Source organism: Silurus meridionalis, chromosome 4 (assembly GCF_014805685.1).
Source record: "Silurus meridionalis isolate SWU-2019-XX chromosome 4, ASM1480568v1, whole genome shotgun sequence".
Classification (NCBI taxonomy): domain Eukaryota; kingdom Metazoa; phylum Chordata; class Actinopteri; order Siluriformes; family Siluridae; genus Silurus; species Silurus meridionalis.
In genome coordinates this window covers 33,686,922-33,699,386 of record NC_060887.1, presented here as the reverse complement: position 1 = coordinate 33,699,386, position 12,465 = coordinate 33,686,922, and the positions used below count along the sequence as shown (strand labels likewise).

General features: G+C 36.8%; 1 protein-coding gene across 1 annotated transcript in view; it reads left to right on the top strand.

The window, feature by feature from the left end:
- The first annotated feature begins 2,325 nt into the window (after window positions 1-2,325).
- The window catches only part of sugct (succinyl-CoA:glutarate-CoA transferase), a 125,017-nt gene continuing 114,877 nt past the window's right edge, over window positions 2,326-12,465 (top strand). Inside the window, exons 1-6 of the mRNA XM_046847056.1 lie at window positions 2,326-2,486; window positions 5,634-5,685; window positions 5,796-5,869; window positions 7,477-7,562; window positions 7,895-7,945; window positions 8,100-8,220. Of these exons, the coding sequence (XP_046703012.1) occupies window positions 2,369-2,486; window positions 5,634-5,685; window positions 5,796-5,869; window positions 7,477-7,562; window positions 7,895-7,945; window positions 8,100-8,220 (502 nt within the window). The 5' untranslated portion in view covers window positions 2,326-2,368. The remainder of the gene's footprint in view (window positions 2,487-5,633; window positions 5,686-5,795; window positions 5,870-7,476; window positions 7,563-7,894; window positions 7,946-8,099; window positions 8,221-12,465) is intronic.

The window sequence follows — 12,465 nt, the reverse complement described above, 5'->3', positions numbered from 1 at the left end:
GATATTTGGATTACATTTTGGATTTGGTTGCAAGCCGTTAAGCAGTAAAATCTGCCTAAACTGCATTTGTGTCCATCTGAGCCTTTATTATATGAAACCAGGTTTTATGACACAATCAAATTCATTCCTTTGCATATCTTAGCTTGTTAGGAAGTTGGAGTCAGAGCGCAGTGTCAGGTATAATACAGCACCATGGTTAAGGGCCTTGCTCAAGGGCCCCACGGTGGCATCTTGAATCCCCAACCTTCTGATGAGTAATCCATGCCCATAACCAGTGACCTAAGATTTCACAACCCATAATTTTACTGTATGGAACTGTTTCCATAGGAATTATATGATTTATCTGAAATTACCACTTTTAATATGTATATATATATATATATATATATATATATATATATATATATATATATATATATATATATATATATATATATATATTTTTTTTTTAAGTCTGTCAGTATTCATGTGTTTATTAATTGCTTGAAGTCAGAGGGAAATGCAGTCTAAAGCTTTTAGTACATGATAAAAATTTAAAAATTAGCTCATGAATGCTTAATTGAAAATAAATAGCATTAGTCATTCATTTCTAAACTACAAGCTACTGTTCTAACTTTACTAAAAATAAGAAAACCTTCTATTATCAGAGGCAAACTCCTGTTACTAAATAAAGTTATTGTACATGTTATTCAATGTATTTTTTTAAACAGAGCATTGCAAATAAAAAATGCAGTGCTATACCCTTACATTGCTTGCATTTATTAATTAGCAAATCATTTGAGTATTGCATATAAAACACACACACACAAACACACACACACACACACACACACACACACACACACACACACACACACACACACATATATATATATATATATATATATATATATATATATATATATATATATATATATATATATATATATCAATCACAATGTATCACAATGTAATGTGATAGTTCTGTGTTTTCTGTTGATCTTTGTTTTGTATTATTATTTATTATTATTTTATTATTCAGGTCATGTATGAGGACAGTGTGACAGCAGTGAAGTGTGCAGTAGAAATGACAGACTGGTTCAAGGTGGAGGTTGGACTGCATCAAGGATCGGCTCTGATCCCTTTCCTGTTTGCAGTGGTGAGGGGCAGATTGACGGACGAGGTCAGATAGGAGTCTCCGTGGACTATGATGTTTGCGGATGATATTGCTATTTGTGGTGGCAGTAGGGAGCAGGTTGAGAAGAGCCTGGAGAGGTGGAGGTACGTGCTGGAGAGAAGGGGAATGAAAGTCAGTAGGAGTAAGACAGAGTACATGTGTGTGAATGAGAGGGAGGGCAGTGGAGTGGTGCGGTTGCAGGGAGAAGCGGTGGAGAAGGTGGAGAAGTTCAGGTACCTGGGGTCAACAGTGCAAAGTAATGGAGAGTGTGTTAGAGAAGTAAAGAAAAGAGTGCAGGCAGGGTGGAGGGGCTGGAGAAGAGCGACAGGAGTGATTTGTGATAGAAGGGTATCTGTAAGAGTGAAAGGGAAAGTTTATAGGACTGTGGTGAGACCTGAGATGTTGTGTGGTTTTGAGTAAAAGACAGGAGATGGAGCTGGAGGTAGCAGAGCTGAAGATGTTGAGATGTTGGTTGGGAGTGATGAGGATGGACAGGATTAAAAATGAGTTTATTAGATTGACAGCGCATGTAGGACGTTTTGGAGACAAGGTGAGGGAGGCGAGATTGAGATGGTTTGGAGGTTTATGGATGTGGTGAAGGAAGACATGCAGGCAGTTAGTTTGAAAGAGGCAGATATAAAGGACAGGGTAGAATGGGAACGGAGGATCCTCTGTTCGTACTTCTTCCTTCCTTCTTGAACGAATGAATGAATAAATGCAGACATTTTCATCGATTGTGTGTTAATGTTAGTTGTTCATTTTGTTAATAATTATTTATTGTTAAAATAAACAAAAACACCCACCATGCAAAAATACATAAATTAAATTTACCAAATAACAACAAAATTAAATTGAATTTAAATAAATGTAAAAAAAAATAAAAAATACAAATAAAAACGTGGGAATCAGTTGCCGGAAGTAGGTGGAGCTTCTGTGTCGCTGTATAGGAAAGATAGAAATATTTCTTTATTTTACAGTCTCATTGTTTCAACTGCTCTGTTGTATGTTGACGCGATAAATAAACTGATAAATAAATTGCCAGTTGAAGTAAATAAATAGATGCCAGTGTTACAGTCATGTAACAGCATTGAGAGAGAAACAAAAAGCATGGGAACAACATCTCTTCCGGGTTGCGTGCAGTGGGCGTGGTTACAAGAGGACGCATCATGTCCGTCTCCGCCCACTTGACGAGTGGACTGTTGTGGGGTAAACATGTCGCTGAAGTCCTGCTCCAGACTGCTCTTTAGTATCAGGAGACTACGATCCTGTATTCCAGACGTAAACACCGGCTGTCCGTATGTCATCAGGCGTTTCACGTCCGGGCTGAAAGGTACCATATGACACTCCTGATATAATGCATAGTGAGCTGTCAATGAAACGCTCATTCATTATTTAAAGCGTCCCTAGTGACAGTCTACAGGTCAGTACTCACACCCACGTGGGTGTCTTTCAGTGACCTCATCAGTATATACTGTGTATTATACTGTGTTATGGTATTATACTGTGTACTGCACTATATACTGTATCATTTCAATATATCTGACATGCTTGTTTTCAATTCACTGTTATTTGTAAGCACTTTCAACACCATACATTGCCCCTAAGTAGCTTTAAAGCAGAGATAAATAGTTTAAAAATAGGAATATGTTATCGCCTAACTGTAATGAATGGTCATTCGGTGCCATCCAGATGAGGATAGGTTTTCCTTTTCAGTCTGGTTCCTGTTAATGTTCCCCCCCATGGCGTCTCAGGGAGTTTTTCCCTGCCACAAGGAACAAACATATAGGCATCGACGTATACATTCTTTTATACAACCTTATAACCGCTTTATTTTTGTCATATTGCTTTAAGACAATGTGCATCGTTAAAAGGGTAAAATAAAACGAATTGTTTTGAATTGAAACGGTTAACTCTCTAACGAGTGAGACAGTGGTGACCGTGGAAAGAAAAAACTCCTCGAGATGGTGTGAGGATGAAATCTTGAGAGGATCCAGACTTAAAAAAGATCCCATTCTTAGCTTGGTGGAACTAAATGTCCATTCTTTAGAGTTCTATTATTGTACTGCGCAGTAAATGGGCACTTTAATGCAGAAGTGTTCATGCGAATTAATTCCTAAACCATTGTAGCAGACTGTTGATATAATTACAGTCCAAATCAATTCTCATAGATCTGGAGTTTTTCATGGATCTTTAGGCTTTTCATGTGGAACCATCCTTGGCCACACAGAGTGGTCCCCAGTTGAAATGAACTCAATCCAGAGGTGGGGATAAATCAGGCGGATCCGAAAAGAATGAAGGGACAGGATCACTGGTTACTGGACATGTTTCCCTCCCAGTTTTATGTACTGAACATGAACATGTACAGGGACATTAGTCAATGGGACTCAGATTTAAAGCTCAAAACATTTTATTACGATGAAGTGTGAACCACAGTGGTTAGATTAGCACCAGTTAATGGGGTACCCACCAACAGTGGTCCAAGAAAGGATAACTGGTATATCACTGGTGGCTCTCTGATGGATATGAAGGCAATGATCATCTGATCCGATTCCACAAAGAGTTACTGGAGCATAAATTGCGGAAAAATGCTGGTTCTGTGTCAGAACACACAGTGGATCTGTGTAGCTGCACTGTGGTCAGAGCCCCCATACTGACCCCAGTACAACAAGCTTCTACAATAAAGAAATCAAGCCGACTGGTATAGTGTGTTGGTCTGGGCAATGTTATGATCAAACTCTTGATGTCACCCAAATGAGGATGGTTTCTTTTTTGAGTCTGGTTCCTCTCAAGGTTTCTTTCTCATAACATCCAAGGGAGTTTTTCCTTGCCACAATCTTGCTCATCATGCTTGCTCATCTGGGATAAATGCACACCATTCACCTTGACTGTTGATTTCTGTAAAGCTGCTTTGAGACAATGTCTGTTGTGAAAAGCGCTATAGAAATAAACTTGACTTGACTTGAATGTTCTGCTGGGAAAACCCTGGGTCCTAGTGTTTCATCTAGGTGTTACTTGTACAACCTACCTCGACATCATTACAGATCAAGTACATCTCCCTAATGGCAGCAGTATTCCCAAATTAGTATGGACCCAATCAGCATCATAGCATGCACTGCTAGACTGCAAAAAGAGTCTCCATGTTCCTCAGATCTTTATCCAAACGAGCATCTTAGGGACGTCCATGGAGGTTCACCTCACAGCTTACATGACTGAAAGGGTCTTATTTTAAAATGTTAGTGCTGGAAACCAGAGCAAATCTTCAGAGGTTTTGTGGTGTCTAGTCCCTAACAAATCAGAGCTGGTTTGGTAACACACCTAGACAGGATCTACATTATATTAGGCATGTGGTTTTAATGTTATGCCTGTTCGATGTGTAAGGAGATGAAATATATGTGAAAAATAGGCCAATTTGAATAGGTTTTGGTATATAATATAAGTGCAATTTAATGGTTCTGGGGAGTTGTGTTCATATTACACAGCTGTAATGGACTCTGTACCTGCATGTTTGCACAACACACAGATCAGTTGACCTTGTTGTCATGTTGTAATTGTAGTAATATAAAATTCTCTCTTTCTAATGAAGATAGTATTCTTCCAATATATATATTCTCTCTCTCTCTCTCTCTCTCTCTCTCTCTCTCTCTCTCTCTCTCTCTCTCTCTTCTCTCTCTTTCTTTTATATATATATATATATATATATATATATATATATATATATATATATATATATATATATATATATAACATTTTTGTATGATATACAGTATATATACAAGAATATATACAAGATATATATACACATATATACAAGAACACCTGACTTTTTCCGCCCATATGTTGGTCCAGGTACAGAATTGTACGGGTCTTTGGATGTATAAGCATTGCGTTTTCTCTAGTAGAACTCAGAGACCCAAACCTGTTCCAGCATGACAATGCTCCGGTGCACAAAGCTTCATGCGTTACCTCAGTTGGAGGTAAAGATGTTGAGTGGCCTGCTATAGAGCTCTGACCTCAACCCTATGAAACACCTTTGTGATGAATTGGAAGGCCGATGCACCCCAGACCTCCGCACCCTACATCAGTAGCCGATTTTATTAGTGCCCAAACACACAGCAACATCTAGTGGAACATCTTCCCAGAAGAGTGGAGGTTATTATAAAGTAACAGCAAATGGAAACTAATTGTCGACTGGGATGCTTAAAAAACACACACAAACATTATGGTCAGGTGTCTGCAAACCTTATATACACTGTGTATTGTCCTGGCAAAAAACAAATGCATGTAAGTGTAATTAGCCAATAAAGTGAATTTAGTTTTAGATTCTGGTTAAATCATTGGCATATTTTTGTTTTGTTTTAATTGTATGCATGTGTATGCATACGATAATATGCATAAGTACAAGCAAGATAATAAATAAGAAATGATCTTGCTGTAAATATTTTTGAAGTGACGATTTCCCTCCTTTTTTAACCCACAGGTGTGAAGCAGATTAAACCACTAGATGGCATTAGAGTATTAGACCTCACTAGGTAAGACATGGAGTAAAAAAAAACACAGAGGAGATTCCATGAGTCATTGTGTGAATTATAGCCACTGAGAATAATGGACAGTTGGATTGGAATGATTTTGTCTATTTCAGAGTCCTGGCTGGTCCTTTTGCCACAATGATCCTGGGAGATTTGGGGGCAGAAGTCATCAAAGTTGAGCGACCAGGTGAGTTAAGAGCATGTGACTCCATGTATAAGTACATGAGCTGTTATAAACTTCAGACGACTAAAATAAGCATACTTAACATGTCCCGTTTAGATCACTGTGCTGTTTTGCATCCCAGTAAATCTGTAAATCCAAGTATTTGCCTTTAGATGTGCCAAGCAGCCCTGGCGTGTAGGATTGTGTATGTGATGCACCTCTTCAAAACATTTTACAGAAACCATCTAACCTTTAGAGTTGAGGTTTATTTCCGAGTCATTTTTTTTGTGTGAGAAATCAGTATTTTTACATTTTTTGTTGCTAATTTAAAAACTGGATTCAGGATTTCTCAATCCCGCATGTACAACATAATGAAGCGTTCAGCAGTAAAGCCATTTAAACACTATAGGATTGTGGAGAAGTGTATTCTATTCATTAATAAATAAAATAAAAATACTTTTAGCATTTCTGTGTAATTAAAGATTAATAAAAAGGAATTTGCAGTCTTGGGTTATTTATTTATTTAACTGAAAATGGGATTTTCTGGGTTTTCCCCAATTTATTAATGTCGCTGTACTAAATGCAAAAGTGTAAAGACAATAAAGCCACTTGACATTATTTGACTTTATTTTATTTACAGTAGCTGTATGGAAAAAAATGATGCAAACGTATTTGGAAGAAGAAGAAGACTACTGGTTTTCAAGCTTGAAATGAGACCACGTGGCTTAAAATAGGTTTAATATTTATGTTTTGGCCTATTATGATCTTGTATGAGCAAATACTGGAGATGAACTTTAAAATACGTTTTTTCTACACTCACTGGTTTCTTTCTTTCTTCAAATTTAAACATTGATGCTCGCCTAAAAACCAAAAAATTGACTAATCTCTTGGCACTCATCTCACCCTGCACTACACCATGCTCGATCTTTAACCACTGCCCGACTGGTCCTGCCATCTCTCGTGGAACAAGAAAGACATGCTTCCAGACTATTCTCTGTTCTGGCACTCAGGCATGAACTTCTACTTGATATACAGACACCCGAGACTGTAGCAGTCTCCAAATTACCTCTCTAAAGACATACCTCTTCCAACAGGTCCAGACAGACAGACAGACAGAGAGAGACAAACAGACAGACAGACAGATAGATAGATAGATAAATGCCATTATTTTAAAACCTTACAACTTTTACAGTGTCAATATTCCCACAGTGATACTCGAAACCCTGTAAGGAACACTTTTATAAACTACAACTGTAGGTTTAATTATAAACAATCAAATAAAGAAAAGCACAAAGTTTTTTTAATAGTTAAATTAGCTGCATTAATAAACATTTCACTGGAAGGTCCTAATTAGAGCATTAAGGCTAAGGTGTATTTGTAAGAGAGGTGGGGAATTTTTTTGTTGTTGCCATTCACATATTAATTTTTTTAAATAGAAATTGTTTACATTTTAAAATATTGTTAGGCATACTTTATAACAGCATCATACATTTCACAGCATTTGTAACAATGTTAGTATTCAAAACGATCTGATACAATTAGAACTGTTTAAGTCCTTGAAACAGTATGTCAGTGCATCTGTAAGTGTGTGTGTGTGTGTGTGTGTGTGTGTGTGTGTGTGTGGGTGGCAGGGCAAGGAGATGACACGAGAGCGTGGGGACCTCCATTTGTTCGTGATGAAAGCGCTTATTTCCTCAGTGTGAACAGGAATAAAAAGGTAATATGAATGGATATATAATTATTCACTATATGGCTCCCTTGCCCTTCACACTCGTATGTGGTTCTTCCACAAAATGTTGCCACAGACTCGGAATGAAATAGTTTGTGTGTGTATTTAAGGGAGGGGGGTGGCAAGGCACTGGACTTTGGATCAAATCCCAGCCACACCAAGCTGCCACTTCGGGGCCCCTGAGCGAGGCCCTTAACCTTATAGTCTGAAATTGTTCCACTAGAAAATATGGGTGTAATGGTCAGGTTTCACTTTTTCACACCATTTCATCAAATATTTTACCAGAAAATCATACACTCTTTCTCATCTATTTCTTTTAGAGCATTGCTGTTAATCTTAAAGATCCGAAGGGGGCAAAACTGATAACAGAGGTAAATATCTGATGGTATGAAAGTGTCATAAACATGATTGTGAAAAAAAATGTCTAGTATTGATTGAATATTTAAATTCTAAACCCAGAGACGTTATTCATGGTTGAACTCCAGCATGTATTAGTTTTGCTGTTTTCCTAAATATTTCCCACAGTTAGCCAAAAGTTGTGATATACTGGTGGAAAACTATCTTCCTGGTAAACTGGATGAGATGGGACTCGGCTATAAGGATATGAGCGAAGCAGCGCCGCAAATCGTCTACTGTTCTATTACAGGTATTTCTTCCTTTTTTTTTGAACAGGTACAAAATATCTTAAATGGGTGATATTTCAGTGTGGTACAATAAAAAAATCCATAGGTTCTAAGTAAAAGAATAATAGATACAATGTAGTTACTGTTACAATTACCATGCTAAAGATGTTGCTAATGTTCCTGTAACAGCACATCCTGATGTGGTTTAAAATATAGGGGAATTTAATGATTGTAACAAAGAGTTGACACTGAAGACTCTCTGGATGTTGAGGAATAAACAGAATTTTTAGCATATCAACAATTGAGTTTATTGAATAGAACCAAAGATACCCATCAATTACGGTAGTATCTATGTACAGATGTGCAGAATGCATTTGTTTATGTGTATTTGATTTCTATGTGTGGAGAAATATTGCTTTGTGACCGTGTGGCTTTTTATGTGACTTTAATTGAATTAATTAATCCTTTTTATAATTTTTTTTGCAAAGCTGTTGATTCTAATTTACCAGTTTAAGAAGCTTTGTAGTGCAATTTTGACTCATTCCTCTTATCAAATCATTTCTAGTTCCTGATAAGTCTTCCTCTAATAGACAAACAATTTTACAATTGTGAACTGGAACAAAAGGAAATTCCTACTTTTTAAAGTATCTGTACTTTATTTGAGTATTTTCATCTTCGGGAAGTATGTAATTTACTACAATTTAACATGCAATATATTACTTTTTACTTGATCCTCACTACTTTGAATATGTATATTATTTTAAATGAGTAGTATAACCTCACGGTTCTGGCGAGAGTTTCTGTTGCGTCTGTAACGATAGAAAATTGATAGAAAATTTCCCTGTAAGAAAGTGTAATGTGCCAGAAATTGCACTCTTGTTGGATACTTGTTTGATACTTAGGTCCATTCAAAAGTGAGTACTCAAGTGAAAATATAAGAAGAGTACATTTCCTTTTACTGGGGTCATATTTTAGCAGGCGGTTAGTACTTTTACTTAAGTACAGGGCTGCAATTTCAAAATCTTTCATGAAGATTTCAATAACATGCAGTCACCTTTACTTTGTTTTTTTTTTTTTTTGTTTGTTTTTTTTTTTTGAGATGTAGATTTACCAAATTGTCATGCAACTCTTTTCTACAGACTGCTGGGTTTCTTATTATTATTGAGATGTATTGAGATTATTGTGAAATTTTGCTGGGCAGACCTGTCCAGGGATGGTTAGATGTTGTTCCATGTACATATTATCGTACCATTTGACCTGAGAGGGATGCTTTCTTGTTGTGGCTCTGCAATTCGAGTGTAACTTGAGTGTTCTTTAATAAGAACTTTTGAAATCTCTTTCATCTTTAATAATGCTGCTCTTTTATAGTGGTGTGTTGTGCATGAGAACGTAATATTTTTGGTTGTTCATGTACAACCTTAAGTCTTAAAAAGTTGGGACGCTGTGTAAAATGAAAATAAAAACAGAATGCAATGATTAGCAAATCTCATAAACCCATTTTTTATTCACATTAGAACATAGAAAACATGCCAAATGAGAAAATGTACCATTTTAAGGAAAAAAATAAGGTAATGCTGTAATGGGAATCACTGCATGGGTTTATTAACACCTCCAGAAATCATTGTCTGTGAACACAGTGTTAAATCTTTATCATGAAAACTAGAAAGCATACGTGAACATGATCCAGAAACGCTGCCATCCCCTCTGGGCCAAAGTTCATTTAAAATATGCTGAAGCAAAGTGGAAAACTGTTCTGTGGTCAGATGAATCTAAATTGTAATTTATTTTTGGATCCCATGGACACTGTGTCCTCCAGACTAAAGAAGAGAGGGACCATCAAGCTTGTTATCAGTGGTCGGTTTAAAAGCTGCATCTCTGATGATATAGGAGTGTATTAGTACAACTGGAAAAGCTCCATTAATGCTGAACAATATATTCAGGTTCTAGAGCAACCAATGCATCCAAACGTCTTTTTTAGGGGAGTCCTTGCATATTTAAGCAAGACAATGCTAACACCGTGGACAATGCTAACTCTTGTAAATTGTTGAGATGTATTTATTTATATTAAATTATTTACTGCATCTATTACAATTTTATGACTTCATAGTAGAAGAGTCTGGGTGCTAAACTGGCCTGTCTGCAGTTTAGACCTTTCAACATTTGAAAATATTGGGTACATCATGAAACAAAAAATACAACAAAGGACACCCAGAAGTGTTGAGCAGCTAGAATTCTGCCATTAGTCAAGTTAAGTCAAGAGTCAAGAAGCTTTTATTGTCATTTCATCCATATATAGCTGGTGCAGGTCACAGTGAATGAAACGACGTTCCTCCAGAACCCTGATGCTACCCAGTCAGCAACTGGTCTACTCAGTTCCCAGATGCATATGGACAGAAGTCGTGATGCTACATAGTGTTAAACATGGCTCGGTCCCAACTTTTTAAAGAAAAGCAATCAAATTCTAAATGACCTCATCTTTTCCTTAAAATGGTACTGTATATAAATTCTCATTTTCAACATTTGATATGTATTTTATTGTTGTTTTTTTGTAAATAAAACGTGTTTTTATAAGATTTGCAAATCATTGCATACTGTTATGTACATTTTGCATTGTACCAACTTTATCGGAATTAGGGTTGTAACATTTATATGTATTTTTTAAAGCATCAGTACTGTTGCATATATTTTGAATCTGCAATTTGTGTTCATATTCATATGTCTTAATACTAAATACATGTGTAAATTTGTAGTGGATATATGCAAAGGGAAAAAAAACCCTTTTTTTTTCCTTTTCACTCTATTTACTTAATGCAAAGTCATGCACATCCTATTTATTTGACTAAAAGCCTACACAGAACCAGCACGTCGGGGCGAGTCAAAGTGGGTGGGCATGCCTGCTTGTGAGAATCAGCAGCACGATATTCAGAAAGCAGCGAGAAATCGTTCTCAGAGGCGTTGATAAATAGACGTCCCGCTATCACCCTAATGCTTTTCCGTTCTCATGTTAGCGTTTTTGTGACGGCCCTGCTTGAATTTCATGTCGTATTCACAGCCCTTGTAAAAGAGGCCAAGTTTTATTTTAAAAAATGATTCTGTTACCACACTAATTTGGAGTGGCTTGGCGTAGTCACTATATTGGCTGGCAGGAGACAGCTTTCACGTGTCACACACCAATAAACCCATGGCCAAGTTGCACTCGGCAAGCAAAGACAGATCACGGTTTCAGTTTCAGCCTCTGAAATCCGCATATTGGTAGTTGTGTATTTCACAGTTTTTTTATCTTTCTTTTTTTTTTTACTTAATCGCAGTACTAAAATTTGATGTAATTCGAGGTTAAGCCTCAGGCATGTAGTTGTGGTGTATGGACGGGGTAAAAGTGTAGCAATTTATGGTAAATAATAAAGGCGCCCCATGGTGGCTTTACCACCACAAAGACCTTATATTACATGCCTGTGGGAACTCACTTTTTTTTCCCCCTACACATTTTTCTTACCCTCTAATGAACAGATTCGGAGAAATCCTTCCATTTTGCGTTTTTTGTTGTTCTTTTTTTCTTTCACAATTGCTTTTAACAAAGGGTAAGGAAGTGTTGGGAGCTAAGAAATGGAAATCAAATTTACTTGCCTTTTTACAGATTTTTCATGGGTTCGACAAGAATTTGTCTAGTCGTCAGGTCGGAGCAGGAAGACAGTAAATTGCGTGTGGTGATGGAGCTGACACTGCAGGCTATTTGATGTGTGATGGGGTTTGTTCAGTTGCAGGAGATTAAACAGGAACGACCATCAAGCTTGTTATCAGTGGTCGGTTTAAAAGCTGCATCTCTGATGATATAGGAGTGTATTAGTACAACTGGAAAAGCTCCATTAATGCTGAACAATATATTCAGGTTCTAGAGCAACCAATGCATCCAAACGTCTTTTTTAGGGGAGTCCTTGCATATTTAAGCAAGACAATGCTAACACCGTGGACAATGCTAACTCTTGTAAATTGTTGAGATGTATTTATTTATATTAAATTATTTACTGCATCTATTACAATTTTATGACTTCATAGTAGAAGAGTCTGGGTGCTAAACTGGCCTGTCTGCAGTTTAGACCTTTCAACATTTGAAAATATTGGGTACATCATGAAACAAAAAATACAACAAAGGACACCCAGAAGTGTTGAGCAGCTAGAATTCTGCCATTAGTCAAGTTAAGTCAAGAGTCAAGAAGCTTTTATTGTCATTTCATCCATATATAGCTGGTGCAGGTCACAGTGAATGAAAC